This window comes from Danio aesculapii, chromosome 2 (genome assembly GCF_903798145.1).
Source record: "Danio aesculapii chromosome 2, fDanAes4.1, whole genome shotgun sequence".
Lineage (NCBI taxonomy): Eukaryota > Metazoa > Chordata > Actinopteri > Cypriniformes > Danionidae > Danio > Danio aesculapii.
The window spans coordinates 1510455-1531231 of NC_079436.1; the positions used below are offsets into that span (position 1 = coordinate 1510455).

At 39.7% G+C, this 20777-nt stretch overlaps 1 protein-coding gene across 1 annotated transcript; it reads left to right on the plus strand.

Moving 5' to 3' along the window:
- The first annotated feature begins 606 nt into the window (after nucleotides 1-606).
- si:ch73-140j24.4 (uncharacterized) lies at nucleotides 607-18615 on the plus strand. Its single transcript, XM_056470605.1, has 9 exons — nucleotides 607-831; nucleotides 1165-1219; nucleotides 3436-3597; nucleotides 7001-7186; nucleotides 9643-9885; nucleotides 12170-12256; nucleotides 13566-13668; nucleotides 13747-13791; nucleotides 16075-18615. The coding sequence occupies exons 1-9, from the start codon at nucleotides 764-766 to the stop codon at nucleotides 18372-18374; spliced, it is 3249 nt and encodes a 1082-aa protein (XP_056326580.1). The 5' UTR covers nucleotides 607-763; the 3' UTR covers nucleotides 18375-18615.
- The last annotated feature ends 2162 nt before the right edge of the window (nucleotides 18616-20777 follow it).

The following is a 20777-nucleotide window of genomic DNA, read 5'->3' on the forward strand; positions in this document are numbered from 1 at the left end:
GTGCCCTTCCAGCCGCAACCCATCTCTGGTAAACATTCACACACACTCACTCGCACACGTACACTACGGACAATTTAGCCTATCCAATTCACCTGTACCAAATGTTTTTTGGGCTGTGGGGAAAACCGGAGGAAACCCACGCGAACGCAGGGAGAACATGCAAACTCCACACAGAAATGCCAACTGACCCAGCCGAGGCTTGAACCAGCGACCTTCTTGCTGAGGCGACAGGTAATTAGGCAAGTCATTAACAGTTGTTTGTTCTAGAGACAATCCAAAAGAAATACTGCTTAAGGGGGCTAATAATATTGACCTTAACGTTCTTTAAAACAATTAAGAGCTGCTTTTATTCTAGCTGAAATAAAGCAAGACTTTCTCCAGAAGAAAGAATATTACAGGAAATACTGCGAAAATTTCCTGAATCTGTTCAACATCATACAAATTCACACCAGGGCGAATAATTTACCTTCACCTGTATATGTGTGAGTATATATTACAGCAGAACCGGCTACCGAATGCAGTATATGCGGGTAAATGTGATTTCCCCCCCGCGCAGTGTCCGGTGTCACGAGCCCGGAGCCCGTGATCACGTGACTCCCGCCGCCGCAGCTGAAGGAGAAGGCATCAGATCCAAGGAGACCTCCTCGTCCATTCCCACGCATTTACTCTCATTTTCCCGCGTGCGCTTTTTTATTGCAATCCTTCGAAAAGCGTCTGATTGATCCGCTCGTGTGACGTATGTGCTGCAGATGACGCGTCACGGATGAATATGATGCGCTTTATCTTAGACTGCCTGCGGCCGGCACGAGCCCGCTCTGCAGCCGCTGCCAGGTACACCAATGCATGCAGAAAACATCATCATTATGGGATGCATCTGAGTGTATGCATGTGCTTCAATGCTATTTAACTGATGCATTCGCCAAAAATCACGCGTAAATCATGGTGTAGTGTGTGTGTGTGTGTGTGTGTGTACTGTAGAGGTGTGATTCATCATCCTGACATCATATGACACGCATGGATTGCATAATTTGACTGTACACATTTCTGCAGCTGCTAAATCTTGGCATTTCTGCTTGCATCTTTGTTTGATTTGCTATGTGATTATTTCTGAATGCAGTGTGCACTTCAATGCTGTCATCTGAGTGCACTTATTTATTGTTTCAGGGACGTGGAGCTTCAGGCTCAGGGTAAAGACACTTCTGAGGATATTGAAATCAAGGTACTGTACTGTGGTGCTTTATATGTTTACATACACAGAGGCTGCATGGGGGAAACACTTGATTATTTATTTATTATTATATGCGTTATTTCTGTGTGGAGTTTGCATGTTCTCCCCGTGTTAGCGTGGGTTTCCTCCGGTTTCCCACACAAGTCCAAAAACATGTGGTACAGTTGAATTGGGTAAGCTAAAGTGTCCGTAGTTTATGTGTGTGAGTGAGTGTGTATGGGTGTTTCCCAGTGATGGGTTGCGGCTGGAATGGCATCCGGTATGTAAAACATATGCTGGATAAGTTGGCGGTTCATTCCGCTGTGGCGACCCCAGATTAATAAAGGGACTAAGCCGAAAAGAAAATGAATGAATGATTTATATGTATTTTTATATCACTCCCTTTTCTTTTTTTATTGCCAAACATATGCAAGAACATACAGAGGACAAAACCTGCAAAAACAATAAAGAAATACGCAGATATATCAATAAACGAGTAAATAAATCCATTAATTCCCGCATGAATAAAACAGTAAATAAATATGCAAATAAATGTATAAAAATCAACCAATTTCTGCATAAATAAATATATAAATGATCAATAGTGCGGGCAGGTGGATAATTCAAATCATCAGTCGATCACGCGGTGTTTAGCTGCATCTGTGAATTAGCCTGATTTATTATTACTAATTTTTTTCATTCATTCATTCGTGAACACGTCATTAGGTCGCCGTATGTTTTGCTTTTCTGTATTGGGGTTTTAATTAAAACACAAGTTGCGCCAACATGAAAAAAACAAATAAACAATGATTTGTGACTCTACAGTTGCTATAGTAACACAACAACTATAGTAATATAAACAACTCTCCTGATATGAAGTTTTCTACAACTAACAGAACTACTGTGGTAAAAACTTGAGTGTATTACAGTATTTACAGTTTATCAATTCACTATAACCTAGTTAATACTACAGAATGCTGGTGGATTGCCACTTTATTAGGTACACCTTACTAGTACCGGGTTGGACCCCATTTGCCTTTAGAACTGCCTTAATCCTTCATGTCATAGATTCAACAAGGTACTGGAAATATTCCTCAGAGATTTTGCTCCATATTGACATGATAGCATCACGCAGTTGCTGCAGATTTGTCGGCTGCACATCCATGATGCCAATCTCCCGTTCCACCACATCCCAAAGGTGCTCTATTGGATTGAGCTCTGGGGACTGTGGAGGCCATTTGAGTACAGTGAACTCATTGTCATGTTCAAGAAACCAGTGTGAGATGATTCACGCTTTATGACATGGTGTGTTATCCTGCTGGAAGTAGCCATCAGAAGATGGAGACACTGTGGTCATGAAGGGATGGACATGGTCAGCAACAATACTCAGGTAGGCTGTGGTGTTGACACCATGCTCAATTGCTACTAATGGACCCAAAGTGTGCCAAGAAAACATCCCCCACACCATTACACCACCACCACCAGCCTGAACCACTGATACAAGGCAGGATGGATCCATGCTTTCATGTTGTTGAGGGCAAACTCTGAGCCAAGCATCCGAATGTGGCAGCAGAAATGGAGACTCATCAGACCAGGCAACGTTTCTCCAATCTTCTATTGTCCAGTTTTGGTGAGCCTGTGTGAATTGTAGCCTCAGTTTCCTGTTCTTAGCTGACAGGAGCCGCACCCGGTGTGGTCTTCTGCTGCTGTAGCCCATCCACCTCAAGATTGGACGTGTTGTGTGTTCAGAGATGCTCTTCTGCAGACCTCGGTTGTAAAGAGTGCTTATTTGAGTTACTGTTGCCTTTCTATCAGCTGGAACCAGTCTGGCCATTCTCCTCTGACCTCTGGCATCAACAAGGCATTTGCCCCCACAGAACTGCCGCTCACTGGATATTTCCTCTTTGTCGGACCATTCTCTGTAAACCCTAGAAATGGTTGTGCTTGAAAATCCCAGTAGATCAGCAGTTTCTGAAATACTCAGAGCAGCCCGTCTGGCACCAACAACCATGCCACGTTCAAAGTCACTTAAATCCCCTTTCTTCCCCATTCTGATGCTCGCTTTGAACTGCAGCAGACCGTCTTGACCATGTCTACATGCCTAAATGCATTGAGCTGCTGCCATGTGATTGGCTGATTAGAAATTTGTATTAACCAGCTGTTAGACAGGTGTACCTAATAAAGTGGCCGGTGATTGTATATCCACATCTTTCTGAATCTATCCTCAGGGTCTGAAGGATGAGGTGCACATCGAGGAGGAGACACTTCAGACCACTAAGGCTTTGTGTCGAAACACACAGGAGACTGTTGAGAAGCTGGAGGAGAGGAAAACACTCCTGAAGGAGGAGCTAGAGATGATCCATGACCTCCAGAAGCAGGAGAGGGAAGTGGTAAGCTTTGAAATGTGCATGTCTGTTGTAGTCTCCACTGAAACAAGACAGAGCAGGACATCTGCTTTAAAATACAGCTTCCTGCATCATTCAAATAGGTTTTATATGTTGTGGTGGAGTTAGCATGTTCTCGCCGTGTTGGCGCGGGTTTCCTTCGGGTGTTCCGGTTTCCCCCACAGTCCAAACACATGCGCTATAGGGGAATCGGGTAAGCTAAATAGTGTATCAGTGTGTGTGTGTGAGAGAATAAGTGTGTATGGGTGTTTCCCAGTAGTGGGTTGCAGCTGTAAGGGACTCCACTGTGTAAAACATGCTGGAATGGTTGGCGGTCCATTCCGCTGTGGCGACCCCTGATAAATAAGTTGAAGGAAATGAATGAATGTTTTTGTGGAGAGTGTTGATATGTGCATATGATTCGAGTCTCTCTGGACTGAAGCAAATCATATTAGCGCGCTGCAAAATGGCCACCAAATCAAAACGTCACATCAGATTGTGTTGGATAATCCTTATTGTTTAAGAAATGTGATGAAATCCTCACTTTAGTTTTTGTTCTTGCATCTGATTCGTAGCTAAACAGCCAATAAGATCGCTCTTTCACCCTTGGTTGACGCCCGCTCAATCTGTGCAGCACACCAAACAAAATAGCCTGACAGACACTCACCAGCCTTAAAGGGACAGTTCACTCAAAAAAATGTATTTACTCACCCTCATGTAGTTTTCAACCTTTATTCGTGTGTTTCTTCTGTTGAACACAAAAGAAGATATTTTGAAGAATGCTGAAAACAACCGTTGACTTACATAGTAGGAAAAACAAACACAAACACAAGTCAACGGTTACAGGTTTCAAGCTTTCTTCAAGATATATTTCTTTGTGCTCAAAAGAAGAAAGAAACTCAAACAGGTTCAGAACAAACGAAGGGTGAGTAAATAATGATGGGATTTTCATTTTTTGGGTCCCTTTAAAGGGCACATAGTTGACCTCTTTTTTATGATTTAATATTAATATTATGGTTGTTCTGAGTGTGCCAGTTTAGCTTCAGTTTCAAACACAATTCAGATTGTTTTATTATAATGTGTTAAAAAGTGTCATGTTGGGGGCGTGTCCACAGCTCGCTGATTTAGGGGTGTGTTGCTTCACATGTAGATTAGTTTCGGCTTCCCGCCCAACGAAACAAGGGGGCGGGGCCATGAGCTCACCCGCTCTGCGTTTGCAACAGAGTCTGACAGGCAGACTGCGAGAAGGAGCAGGACTGAGAGGATCAGCAATCAGTCATACATATACGACTCTGACACAGACCAAGCAGAGAGTACAAAATCATTTGTGTCTTTGTACAGTTTTACAGCCAACTGTGTGCTAGTTTCAAGTGCCGAGCTTGTACACAGAAACTAATAACCACGCACACTGAATTAACTTTGATTGAGGCACCGGATGCGCCGCTCGAAGCTGCGACATGGCACACCAGACACTCTCTGTGGCGCAGCAGAGACATGAAGTGTCCCGAATCGTTGCACCATGCATTTTTGAATTCTAAACAGGTTTCTGCAGCGGTCCGCAGCGCCCAGCCGTCGACTTGAGTGTACCCTGATAGAAACCGATGTTTAGAATTCTAAAACGCATGCTAGTTAAGATCACAGGGAGCTTCTGGGATCGCGAGAAATGCAAACGGCTGAAGTATAAGGTAGACTCAATGAGAAGTACACATGTTTGCAAACCTACCTAAAGATACAACCAATAATTCCGATTAGAGTGATAATGTGGAGAATATTGATCTTGTGTTGAGCCCAATGAGCCTTGCATCTAAAAATAGAGCTAGAGTGTTCCTTTAGTGAAATCGCTTCGACTCACGCTGAAAATGGCGGACGTGAATCAACAAACTGAGGATATGATGACGCGCCTGTCAATGAATATTGGTGGGCGGGGGGACCGCTCTCCTACGTAAAGTTGCGGTCGATTTGAAAACCGCTCCAATTGGTCCACCGTTTTTTATGTTGTTAAATTGAAAAAAAAGCACTGGGTGTGCTTATATCACCCCAATATGACGCTCTATACACCACACATGCACATATATCTGTCCAAACAGCTTGAAAAGTAGATTTTTTGCCATAGGTGCCCTTTAAGATTCTTCCAACTGGAATGTTCTTGTTTTCAGGGATGCTATAGATTAAATGGAGCTGAAGCTCTGTCCGCGTACAGTGTTTGTGTGCTCCTGCTGTCAGTTTTCTCAGAAAGCAAGTCAAATGAAGAGTAAATCTGTGTTTGGAAGTTTTCTGAATCATGCTGGCAGGAAAACCAGCCAAAAAAAAGCACTGCAGTCCTCCAATACTGAAAATGCCAAGAGCTTGGATGAAAGAGCTGCTGGTGTACTTACACTGAGTACAATCCAGCTTATTATTGTGGAATCTGTAAAAACCTTCTCAAAGATACTTAAAGTGCATCAAAATAAGCGTTATTGAATTCAACAGAACAAGAGACGACAGTCACTAAACATCCTCACATCATCTCTGATCTGAGCTCGTATTTATCAAGCGTTTCAAAGTGCCATTTTAGCCCTAAAGAGAAAGTTCACCCCCAAAAATAAACATCTGCTTACTATGTGCTGTCCTTCAAGCGGTTTCAAACCTTTATGAGTTACTTTAAAGGAACTCATAAAATAAAGATATTTTGAAGAATGCTGAAAGCCTGTAACCATTGACTTCTATAGTAAAAAAAAAACAATGGAAGTCAATGGTTACAGGTTTTCATCATGCTTCAAAATGTCTTCTTTTGCATTCAACGGAATAAAGAAACCCATAAAGGGTGAGTAACTGTCCCTTTAAGTGTTAAGAATGAATAAAATTTAGTCTATTATGCCCCTTTTTACAAGATGTAAAATAAGTCTGATGAGTGTGTGTGTGAATGTTCAGCTCAAAATAACACACAGATCATGTTTCTAACTCTCTGAAACTGACCCTTTTAGGTTTTGATCCTAATTGTGGCGTTTTGGTGACTGTCGCTTTAAATGCAAATGAGATTGTGCTCTTTTTCAAAAGAGGGCGGAGCTACGGAGCCTGTGTCAGCATAGTGGCAGATTCAAAAACAAGACTAGTGTCTCATGCTAATGAGGGATATATGGGCACTAGTGGGCGGGGCTTTCCCCCTCTGATGATGCGTACAAAGGGAGAATGTCAATCAAAGTGTTTCTGCAGGCCGTTTTTATCAGGTCTGATTATAAACAATACAATTAATACATGTTTACCATCAGAAGCTGGTTATATTACATCATGCAAATAATATCTAAAATCTCGGTCGTGCAAATATTGTGTCACCGAGTGCATATGGCATTTACAGTAATATTTCAGGCGCCGCTATCTGTCTGTGCATTTGACGGTGTGTGTGTGTGTGTGTTTGTGTGTGCGTGTGCAGCTGCAGTGTCTACAGGAGCAGCAGCAGGAGCTGGAGCAGACTCTACAGCAGTACGACACTGATCTGTCTGCAGCCGCTGAAGACCTCCTGCAGCTCCAGAGGGATGTAGCTTACGCTAAAACACACGCAGAAAGCCTGCACGTGCGCATCGCTCCACTGCAGGACGTCTTTCAGGAGATCGTACAGGTCAACATATTCTGCTACTGCTTCTTGCATGTTTTCACACCAGTTCATTCTGATGATTTTTAACCCTTTAACTGTCCCCATCACACCAGAGAGACGTTTTAGTTGACTATTACACTCAGTTTAGGCGAAGTTACTTCGAAAAAGTAATTAATTACATGCTTGAAATAGAATGTACATTACTTTATCAGACAGTAACGTAATTACTCAAGCAATTTAATTACAACCCCAAATCAGAAAAAGTTGTGACTATGAAAAACGGAAATAAAAAAGAAAGCAGTGATTTCCAAATTGACTTTGACTTGTATTTCATTGCAGACAACACAACAAACATTATTTAATGTGTCCTTCAGGATTACGATGGTTGTTGTTTTTTTTTTTAAGAAATACGCATTACAAATTTTGGTTCTTGCAACACATTTCAAATAAAGTTGTATCAGTAAAGCATTTACCACTCTGTAATGTTGCCGTTCCTTTTCACAACACTTAAGAGACGTTTAGGGACTGAAGACACCAAGTGATGAAGTGTTTCAGGTGTCACTTTGTCCCATTCTTCCTGCAAACAACTCTTATTGTGGACAACAGTACAGGGTTTTCATTGTCGCATTTTACACATTTCAAAATGTGCCACACATTCTCTATTGGAGACAGGTCAGGACTGCAGGCGGGCCATCCAAGTGCCTGTATCCTCTTATTCAGCAGCAGGACTCTGTAATGTGTGCAGAATGTTGTTCTGCATTGTCTTGTTGAAATATGCATGGGTGTCCCTGGAAAAGAAGGCAGCGCATTGTGCTCCAAAATCTCTGTGTACTTTTCAGCATTAATGGAGCATCACAGAAGTGCAGGTTACCTTTGTCAAGGGCACTGAAACAACCCCATACCATGACATACCCTGGCTTTTGGACTTGTTGCTGGTCTGGATGATCCTTTTCTTCTTTAGTCTGGAGTCCATTTCTCCCAAAAAATACCTGAGATACTGATTCATCTGAGCACAGTTCACATTCCTACTGTGTGATGTCCATCCCAGATGCCTCCGAGCCCAGATAAGTCAACAGCACTTCTGGACACTGTTAACATAGGGCTTCCTTTTGGCACAGTACAGTTTCCACTGCCATTTGTGGATGTAACTCTGTATTGTGGCACTTGACAAAGGTTTGCCGCAGTATTCCTGAGCCCATGTGCTGATCTGGCTTATAGATGAATGAGGATTCTTGATGCAGCGCCCCCTGAGGGATCGGAGATCACGGTTGTTCAACTTAGGTTTGCGCCCTTATCCTTTACGCACTGAAATTCTTCCAGATTCCTTCAATCTTTTAAAGATGTTCTGCACTGTTGAAGGTGAAATATCCAAATGTCTTACTCTCTATCTTTGAGGAACACTGTTTTGAAACATTTTAATCATTTTCTCATGTATTTCTTGGTGATCCTTGGCCCATCTTTGCTCCTAGAGGACTAGACTCTTCTTGGATGCTGCTTTTGTACCAGATCATAATTACAGTCACCTGTTGACATCACCCGTCAACGTCAAATCACATCATTATTTCAGCAGTTTACCTGATTACTAGCCTCAAACCTAAACTAATCTTTTGGAGTGTGTTGCAGGTCTGAATGACAGGAAAGGATGTACATTTATAAATGAAATGAAGTTGTAGCGTCCTGATTAATAGATGACCAAGTCTTTCACTGACGGTTCACGATTCATTTATTGGTCACACTCCATAGAACTAGTACACGTTATTTCATCATGAATCACCGTAAGAACTAGAGAGAAAATAAACAAACACAAATGAATCTCGAAAGTTAAAACACTAAGCCAACATCAACAATCAAACATTAATCTTAAACAAATAAACCAAATTACCCTAATAACCCTAATACTAACCAAATTTTCCCTCAAACCAGCAGCTAAAACTCATAAAGGAAGAATCCGTGAAGCAACCGTATACCTGTGCCCCTTTTACCATCTCTCACCTAGCGTTCCATGCTTTGTTTTCATTCATTACTACACGCAATATATATCCGCTAGGCTCCGAAATTTTGATGTCATAATTAAAGTCCCCAAACAACTTAATTAATTCAACAAAGCAAACCATATACAAAATACAGCAAAGAAATTCTAAATCATAAAGAAACACATTATTTCAAGTCTCTTTACAGAAGTTAAGCAGACAAAACATGAAATATTTTGTGTTCATATTGTCTGCAATGAAACAGAAGTCAATTTAGTAACCACTACTTTCTTTGTTATTAGCGTTTTCCATATTGTTTCAATCTTTTCTGATTTGGGGTTGTACATTTTGTAAGTTGTGCGAAGTTTAACTTAATATTTTCAGTCAGATTGATTGATATGAGTTGAGCTGACTAGAAAAGTTCCTTTGGATCAACTGAAAATATTCTTTCTTACAGTGCAGCCCAACCTCATGTTTGATTGATCACTATTATTTTTATTTGTCCACCAGGTTAAAAATAAGCTGAGTGAGCTGGTTGCTGGCCTCATAACAGGAGAATGCACAGCGTCTGAGATCACAGAAGATCATTGTGTGGTTTTGGATCAGGATTTGGATGGAAAAATGGATGATGTAGAAAGCAAGTGTGACAGCGAGAACATCCTGTCTGAACAGGAGGGAGAGGAAATGGATCATGTTGAGCAGGAGAGCGCTGTAGAGGAGCTTGATAAAATGCAGCGTTCACTGGAGAACTTGGTATGCCAAATAGCATTCATATTAATATCTTATATTTTAGGCCCTTATATAGAATATACACGCACAGATTTCAGCCCATCATTCAGTCTATTTATGCATGTAAATACATACTTAGCTTTGATATGAAACTCAGTTATATTACTGACTAACGTGCACATGTTTATAGGGTTTGGGTACAATACAGTTTGTAAAGTCATATTTTCAGGCTTTTAGTAGATCTATATTATATGAGAGACTTACTTTGTTAAGCAAACAAATGGATCTAAATGGGCTTACACAACCTTAAATAAAAGTTCAAAAGTTATTAAGTTTTAAGTTACTGTGCTGTAAAAAGTGATTCATTTACTTTATATTAAAAAGTAAAATTTGCACAATAATAAACATGTTAAGTCAACTTAACATTTCCAAGTTACAATGGGTTTACTTTATTTAAGGCTTATTTATTTTTTAGAAGTCAACGTGTTGCTTTTAAGGCAATAGGGTATATGCCGAAGCATGCTAATAGGACTTTTAATTTGCCAGTAACCTGGGTTAATCGTTTCCGGTGAACTGTATGCCAATGCAAAATCAGCGAGTTTAAGGTCTGTTTTCTTTAAAAATCAGCGATCTCCACTGGCTGAATGATATCTGATATAAAGTGGGTCTCAGATTGTATAAGAAGCACTGCATTACATTACATTTTTCCCCGCCGTGTCTTTATAATATGAACATTTATTTTACCCCAGTATATTCAATGGAGCTTCTGCACTAGCCTGCCGATTCTGATGGGCGCGTGCGAGTAAACGGCTTTTAGTCTCGTATTATGCTTGAGCAAATAAATGAATGCCAAAGTCTGTTTAACAGATTGTATTTTAATTACAACATCGATGCTGTAAAAGGAACCGTATAAAATGGAAAAAACTCACAATAGCAGGTCACCGGAAGTTTATCAATATGGGAAACACACTAGCTCGGCATATACACTATTAAGTAACTTATCACTTTTTACAATCATTCCACATAAATCCACAGTACTGTAAAAAATGCTGGGTGCCACACAATTTCTTCATGTTGTCCTAACACAAATTGATTAAATTAACTTAATTGTTTTCACAAATTCAAGTTGATGAAACAAAAGAAATAACTGGGTTGGTACCGGGTTGGACCCCCTTTTGCCTTTAGAACTGCTTTAATCCTTCATGGCATAGATTCAACAAGCTACTGGAAATATTCCTCAGAGATTTTGCTCCATATTGACATGATAGCATCACACAGTTGGTGCAGATTTGTCAGCTGCACATCCATGATGCCAATCTCCCGTTCCACCACATTCCAAAGGTGCTCTATTGGATTGAGCTCTGGTGTCTGTGGAGGCCATTTGAGTACAGTGAACTTATTGTCATGTTCAAGAAACCAGTCTGAGATGATTGGTGCTTTATGACATGGTGCGCTATCCTGCTGGAAGTAGCCATCAGAAGTGGGCCCAAAATGAGCCAAGAAAATATCCTTGACACCATTACACCACCACCACCAGCCTGAACCACTGATACAAGGCAGGATGGATCCATGCTTTCATGTTGTTGATGCCAAATTCTGAGCCGAGCATCCGAATGTGGCAGCAGAAATGGAGACTCATCAGACCAGCCAATTGTAGCCTCAGTTTCCTGTTCTTAGCTGACAGAAGTGGCACCCGGTGTGGTCTTCTGCTGCTGTAGCCCATCCGCCTCAAGGTTGGACGTGTTGTGTGTTCAGAGATGCTCTTCTGCAGACCTCAGTTGTAACGAGTGCTTATTTGACTTACTGTTGCCCTTCTTTCAGCTGGAACCAGTCTGGCCATTCTCCTCTGACCTCTGGCATCAACAAGGCATTTGCGCCCACAGAACTGCCGCTCACTGGATATTTCCTCTTTGTCGGACCATTCTCTGTAAACCCTAGAGATGGTTGTGCATGAAAATCCCAGTAGATCAGCAGTTTCTGAAATACTCAGGCCAGCCGATTGGCATCAAGAACCATGCCACGTTCAAAGTCACTTAAATCCCCTTTCTTCCCCATTCTGATGCTCACTTTGAACTGCAGCAGATCGTCTTGACCATGTCTACATGCCTAAATGCATTGAGTTGCTGCCATGTGATAACGAACAGTTGAGCAGATGTGTCTTATAAAGTTGCCAGTGAGTTTATTAACTGAGGATACCTGAGCAGTTGGCCACAATTTTTGGCCAAGTATGCACAAACATTCAGCACTTGTACTTTATGCTAACAGTTATTGTTAAATTTGCTAACTCATGATCTGTTATTGATCACAGAAGAGCAGTGGATCGTCATCTTTCACTGAGATCACATTGACCGAAGTTAAAGAAGAGGATGTTATGTTCAGATCGACAACTCCACAGGTGGGACACACACAGTGTGCTGCGTTACAGTGCAAATGATTATGTATCTGATGACATTTTGCATTATATGTGTTCAGAAATGTTTAAGAAGGTTGTTATCGCAGAATAAAGCCAGACAGGTTTATCAGCAGCCTGATGTGAAGTGCAGCACTGTTGTATAAGACTGAAGACCTTTATTCTGTGAAAACAACCATCTTGAATGTACTTTATCTAGCTTATTACACTGCTGCTTACCAAAATACATGAAAATTTTACTTGAAACATTTTTCTGAGCCATAATCGTTTATTAACTCTTTAATTAATGTCACAGCTGACAGAAAAGAAAACAGCTGATGGAGTATACACTAACCTGCACATTATTCAGACACTAGATGGCGCTAAACAGTCAAAAACACAAAGCTGACAGAAACAGCTGATGGAGTATACACTAACCTGCGCATTATTCAGACACTAGATGGCGCCAAACAGTCAAAAACACAAAGCTGACAGAAACAGCTGATGGAGTATACACTAACCTGCGCATTATTCAGACACTAGATGGCGCCAAACAGTCAAAAACACAAAGCTGACAGAAACAGCTGATGGAGTATACACTAACCTGCGCATTATTCAGACACTAGATGGCGCCAAACAGTCAAAAACACAAAGCTGACAGAAACAGCTGATGGAGTATACACTAACCTGCGCATTATTCAGACACTAGATGGTGTCAAACAATCCAAAACTGGCGTGACAGACATGAAGATTCAAATGAATGTCAATTTAAGTATATATATATATATATATATATATATATATATATATATATATATATATATATATATATATGTGTGTATGTATGTATATGTGAACGTATTGATTGATAGTCAAGTTTATTTTCAGTTCCTGGATGATCCTGTGTTATTTAGTGGTTGTTATCTGGGATTAATGTACTGTGCCTTGAAATGTTGCGACTGACCAACCAACAGACAGCCATGTAACAATGCCATTTAACCAACCAATTTTCTAAGCACTTGTTCCCCTTCAGTTGTTTTTATTAATTTACTAGAGCATCACTTAATTAACTACTTAAACTGCAGTACACATTTAAAAAGTGAGAGCTTATGGTAGAGACACATTGCCAACATGCATACTGTTAAAATGACATGATCAACTCCATATGTTGAGCAGCAGCAAGTAAAGCCATTATATCAAAGCTTGGTCTGCGATCACAATTAGCATAAATCACAAGTGCTACGCTCAGAAATGTTAAAATATTAAATCAATAACACAACTGAACATGACATGTATGCTTTCTCTTTACAAACAGTCGGACTCTTCTGATATGGAGAAGGAAGACTTTGAGATTATCCAACCCAGTCAAGCAACAAACAGACAGTTTGATTTCTTCCATCCAAACCCCTTCACTGATGGTGAGTGATTGTTGAGTCGTGTTTGTTTGGATTTTCCAGTTACATTTTTATTGTTTATACAACTTTTTATTTTTTCAGGTGATGTATTCGGAGATGACCATTTTCCAAAGGTTGACGTGACCGGTTGGTATATTGGGTATATTTGGTATACAAGGGTTTTGACCTCTGTTTTGTCTATGATGATGATGTGAATCCATTCTTGACACTTTTGAAGGGCTTTTTCCAAATTGCACTAAAACTACAAATACGTGTAAGGGAAATTTAAAATTTCAATGTATTCCCATTGCGAATCGATTATCGTTTCAGTAAAATTCCAAATGCATTGCGATTCTCTCTGAAATAATTCTGAGCTTTGTATTTACCAACAGATAGTACTTATTGTTTTACAAACAGCCGTCCTTACAGATACCACTTGAAACTAAAATCATTAATACAGTTAGGACAGTTTTAAGCGAATACGAGAGTGTTCATAGTGAGCTGCTTACGTTAATCTTGTGGTATACAAGCCAAGCAAGTAAAAGTAAGTAAGTAAGCAATGTGTATTCATATAGTGCATTTATTGTGTATGGCCATACAGCCAAAGCACTTCACAATCATTAGGTGGGGGGGTGAGGGTCTCACCACTCCACTACCAGTGTGCAGCATCCACTTGGATGATGCGACGGCAACCACAGGACAACAGCGCAAGTGTGCTCACCATACACCAGCTATAGATGGAGTGGATAGGCAGTGATAGAGCCAATTCGATGGATAGGGATGATTGGGAGGCCATGATGTATAAGGGAAGATGGAGGGAATTTGGCACTTGGAATTTACACTCCTACTCTTTACGAGAAGTGCCATGGGATTTTTTAATGACCACAGAGAGTCAGGACCTCGGATTAACGTCTCATCCGAAAGACGGCGCTCACTGACAGTATAGTGTCCCCTGTACTGTGGCATTAGGACTCACGCAGACCGGAGATTAAGTGCCCCCTGCTGGCCTCACTAACACCACTTCCAACAGCAACCTAGTTTTCGCATGTGGTCTCCCATCCAGGTACTGACCAGGCTCAGCCCTTCTTGGCTTCAGTGAGTAACCGGTCTTGGGCTGCAGGGTGATACGACTATAGCTACAAGTACATCTGACCAATTACCGTAAATGCCAAATGTACAAGTGCTCTTCTTTCTGAGCATTTAAGTGGTTAAAATCAAGCCTAGAGCGACGTGTGTGTAAAAACTAAGTAGTCCTATTAAAAACTAAGCTCTGAATCGATTACAGAATCAAAGAATCAATCCACAATTCACAGCCTAAGAATCTTTGGGTAGACAGCGAATTGATTCGATTAAGGTTTCCGATTCAACTTAAGAACGATGTGTAAATTCTGAATGACTCGATTCACAATGAAATCCGATTAGAGTATTCCCAAATCTTTGAGCTCATTTTGGTTGACACTTGCAAATGCCCTACTTTGATGAAGAAGCTGTGTTTATGGAAAAAACAAAGTGGCATGAATTAGTGTTAGTGCCATTGTAGTAAGGGCTCAGCAGACAATGACAATACGTCATTCACAAGACGTAAATTTATCATCCCAGCCCTAGTATATAAAGATGTAAATTTATGTAGATCACTGGTGACCAATCCTGTTCCTGAAGATCTACCTTCCTGCAGAATTCAGCTCCAACCCTGATCAAACACAACTAAATCAACTTAAGCTGCGGTCACACTAGAGTTTGAGCTTGCGAAATTCTGTCGTACGGCGCTGTGAAAAGGGGCGGGATCAAACAAGATGATTAGACATTAAAAAAATGAGCGTTTGCTCCATATTTTAAATTCCTGTATAGAGAGGTCATGTTTTGATCCTTGATTGGTCTCATGCAGTCAAATGATGCAATTTCGCAGGTCAGAGTTCACCAAGCTTGAACTTTCTAACGCAGTGATCTGCGAAACTTGACGCACAACCTTGCATTTCCAGTCTGATGTATTCACGTGCATATGAATAGAAGTCTATGGGGAGAAAAGTCCAGTGTGACCGCAGCTTAAGTTGGGTCTGTAGGAGCACTTGATAATTAAAGACAGGAGTGTTTGATCAAGTTTGCAGCTGAACTCTGCAGGAAGTTAGACCTACAGGAATAGGATTGGGCACTCCTGATGTAGGTGTCCAAACTCAGTCCTGGAGGTTCAGTGTCCTGCATAGTTTAGCTCCAACTTGGCTCAATACACCTGTCAGGACAATTCTAGAAAGCCTAGTAAAAGCTTGATTAGCTAGCCCAGGTGTGTCTGACAGGGGTTGGAACGGAACTATGCAGGACACCGGCCCTCCAGGACTAAGTTTAGACATCCCTGATGTAGATGTACACACTGCTATGTTTAGTGAGTTAATCCAATGAAAGACAATTATTAACCAAAAGCTGTTTCTTTCTCAGAGCAATTGCCAAGGGATCCATTTAAAGGCACAGATCCTTTTGCCTCTGATTCTCTCTTGGTCGCAACATCAGATGAAGAGCAATGCCCTGATGCCTTCACCACCGAAGACAACAGTTTTCCAGACACTTTACACTACCCTTTTCAATCTGCCGGAAAGGACTATGGTACCTTTAATGCTCCCATCAACATGCCACTAGGTGATGATTTCAAACAGACATCAAAAAACACTGAGTGTTCTGAGTCTACTCTCAAATCTTGCCCTGATGCCGATGTTGAGGTTGAAAGAAATGCCACAAGAAAACAAATTCACGAATATGTGGAACCAGAAGATGTCAGCCCTGAGATCAGCGAAGAGTTTGTCCATGAATCAGGATCTAGCTCTACAATCTCTGATTCCTTCGAGGTTGATCCGATTACGTTTGCTGAAGTCGACAGAGTTGAAACTAAAGCCGGACCCAGTTTTATTAAAGGACCAAACTCACTATGTGGTCTACAGAGCATTATCGCAGGCTCCTACACTGGGTTTCCTCTAAGTCCATGCGATCCCGAGCCAGTTTCAGGCATTAGTGACATTCAAAAGATTTTTGAACATCATATCGCTTCTGAACAACATGCTTTAACTGATAAAGTTAGTTGCCATTCTGAACTTGAAGACAAAAAAACAGAGAGTGTCTCCCCAGATCTTGAAAATACCACTCCAGGTCTTCAAAGTGAACACTTGCAAGATATAAACAGTAATACCTCAGAGTCTCAGCCGAACGCATTAGATGTGTACGACTACAAGTATGGAGATATGTTCTTTTTTACTGTGAGATTAGATCCTGGTAGCCCTGAATTGCATAGTCATGGTCCAGTTTGTCCAGAGACAAATGACATAAAAAAAGACGAGTCCAATGATCAGTTGCCTTGGAAGGACACTACTTTGAGCCCAGAATTCAATGGTGTAGATGAATTAGACTGTTGCAGTCCAAAGTCTGAAGACACAGAAGAACACAACCAGAATACTAATGGTGGTCAAAACGGTTTTGATAACAGGGATCCAGATTATGACGCTATTATCGACCCTATAGGTAATGAAATATTAGAGTCTGATTCTGAAAGGTCAGAGCTACCTATTCCACGTTTTACATTTGATGATTCAGATGCCTGCCAAAGTGTGCATAATTCAGAATGGGATGACGAGGAATATCCGAATGCACCTGAAGATATTCCTGAACCAACAATTGAGGATACACCAAAATCTACAGATCAAGACCTCCTTTGTATGTTCAGCAATACAGACACATCAACCACTGATCAGGTTTGTGCGGATGAGCAACTCTTAACTGAATTCAGCAGCTCACAAAAACCTTCTGAAAACTCAGCCATGAGTAAATATGAACTGCAATATTTTGACCCCTTCAGTCCAATACCTGCAGAGCCAGTTGAATGTGCGTCTGATTTAGACGAAATTAACACTGCCAACTCTTTCTCTCATGAAGCACCAAGGCTAGATTCTGGTTATCATGAAGTTGGCACTCCTACTTATTTTAGTCAAGAACCTACTGACAAAATGAAATGTAGCATCGATCTTCAAGATCCAGGTTTGGCCACCAGTAAACAAAGCGACTCTGAAATACACGTCGCTGATCCGTTCAGTCCTGAATCAGTCGATACTGGAATATTTGACTCGGAAACGGAAAACTGTGAACCTAGTTATATGACAACCAAGTGTCAACTATTCAGTCCGTTAGTTTACACAGATGTAAATAATGTGGAGGAGAAGCAGATGTCATTTATTAATAACGTGTCCTGTGATATCCTCAGCGATCATCTCAGTGGATCTGAACCTGACGATTGTTTTCCTTTCGGTTCTTGTCCATCTAATGAAGAAAGCTATGCTTATAGTAGTGAAGGACTCACACAAGATGGATCAGATGGAGAATTCAAACCTGGATCGATGATGGCAAACGCTAGTAATTCTTCTGAATTAATGGACTCTGCGTGGAGAAACTCTGAAATGAGTCTTTCCAACGCTGACATGTTTGACCCAATGAAAAACACCATTTTTGATTTTGATACTACTGATGTTGGCTCATTTATGCCTGACGTAAATCAACATGTAGAAGACGGCGAAAAAGTGACGAAAAAGGCTGATCTTGTTGAAATTGACTATTTCTGTTCTGAGCTCAGTAAAATGGTGTCTTCGAGTTCATCCGATTCTGTTCAACAAAGTGTTGCGGAGATGTTATTTGGCTCTGAGCCCAATGCCTCAAGCTTTTACCCCTGGGATTTTGAAAAGCAGCAACAAAACTGCTAGTGTTCACTTCCTATAGGCTTTAATCCTATGGAGCCAGATCAGTCTCAGAAATAATGCATTTACAAAATATAATTCATACATCCACAACACATTTCACATTTAAAAAGTACAATTCGTGAACACACAAATCCAACTCGTAAATTCAAAATATGACTCAAAAATACACAAATCCAATTCATAAATTCAAAATATGACTCAAAAATACACAAATCCAATTCATAAATTCAAAATATCACTCAAAAATACACAAATCCAATTCTTAAATTCAAAATATCACTCAAAAATACACAAATCCAATTCTTAAATTCAAAATATGACTCAAAAATACACAAATCCAATTCATAAATTCAAAATGCGATTCAAAAATACACAAATCCAATTCATAAATTCAAAATATGACTCAAAAATACACAAATCCAATTTATAAATTCAAAATATCACTCAAAAATACACAAATCCAATTTATAAATTCAAAATATCACTCAAAAATACACAAATCCAATTCATAAATTCAAAATATCACTCAAAAATACACAAATCCAATTTATAAATTCAAAATATCACTCAAAAATACACAAATCCAATTCATAAATTCAAAACATGATTCAAAAATACACAAATCCAATTCATAAATTCAAAATATGACTCAAAAATACACAAATCCAATTCATAAATTCAAAATATGACTCAAAAATACACAAATCCAATTCATAAATTCAAAATATCACTCAAAAATACACAAATCCAATTCTTAAATTCAAAATATGACTCAAAAATACACAAATCCAATTCATAAATTCAAAATATCACTCAAAAATACACAAATCCAATTCTTAAATTCAAAATATGACTCAAAAATACACAAATCCAATTCTTAAATTCAAAATATCACTCAAAAATACACAAATCCAATTCATAAATTCAAAATATGACTCAAAAATACACAAATCCAATTCATAAATTCAAAATATGACTCAAAAATACACAAATCCAATTCGTAAATTCAAAACACGAATTGAATTAAAAATACACAAATCAAATTAGTTTGGCGAAAATATTTAAACAGTGTGAATTCCTGAATTGTGTGTCGTAATTATGCATTGTGTTTTGAATTCACAAACTGGTTTGTAAATGTGAACTGTGATGCGCATGCATGAATTTTTTTTTTTTATGTGTTATTTCTGAGACTAATCTGGCTCCATATTAATCAATCTAAGTGAATGAATCACAGTTGCATTTACATCTGATACTTTCATCGTTACCTCCACAGGCAGCCAAAAGGGAAAATAAAGTTAAAATAAATGTCTAAGTGTGTAAACGTTTCTAAATGTCAAAGTGTCTTCATGCCACTCACATTTTGTAACTAAACCTCTAATAGCAGTTTAGTTATGGTTATGTAGTGTTTCATTATTTATTTATTTATTTATGTTCAAATGCCAATTATAGCCAAATACTAATTGCTGATATGTAGCATAATAAATATGTAACATTTTAAACCTCTGCTGGACTTGGGAGTCTTTGTTCATTCAGAAAATCGTCAACAGAATTATAAGGGTCTATGAAAAACCAGCTAAAACCAGCTTGACCACCTAGCCAGGCTGGGAGCCCAGCCAAAACCAACTATGTCCAGCTTAAAACAGGCTGGTCAAGCTGGTTTTAGCTTGATTTAGCTGGTCATTTTCCAGCCTGACCAGCTAAGACCAGGCTGGAAATGGCTGGAAACCAGCCTGGAAATGGCCAAAACCCCTCTAAAACCAGGCTGGTCAACCAGCTAAAACCAGCCAACCAGCCTAGGCTGGTTTAAGCTGGATTTTTCAGCAGGGCTGTCATCATGACAAAGAGAAAATAAATCAGTTATTAAAAGTGAGTTATTAAAACTATCATGTGTAGAAAAATAAATTAAAAATATATGGGCTTATTCTGACTTCAACTGTTATATTAAGCAAATCCGACCTCATTCAACCATATTTGTTATATAATTGTAGGAGCCTGATACTTACTCACTTGATGTGTATTAAGATATTCTTCTGCAGTTTATTAGCTCCACGAATCATCAACATGTATAACGATCCAGTTTCGCGCTATACTGCAATCAAAAAAACTTCCGCTTTTCTATGTTAAACTTCCGGTACTCGCCTCGAAACAGAAGTTACCATAACCGTCAGTGTGAAAACTTAGCTGTATGTATTAATTTGTATTCGTCACATAATATCAGTACAAAATACATGTATTATGTATTGTCATTAACTAATGTTAATAAAAATCACATGACGCCAATGTACAATAATATTAACATCATATTATCAGTTAGGTTAACGTTTTAGCCTTCCGTGCCAAATATATCATAACTAGCAGACAACAGCAGCCCTTATGATATAGGCTAAATAAAATAAGCACACTGAC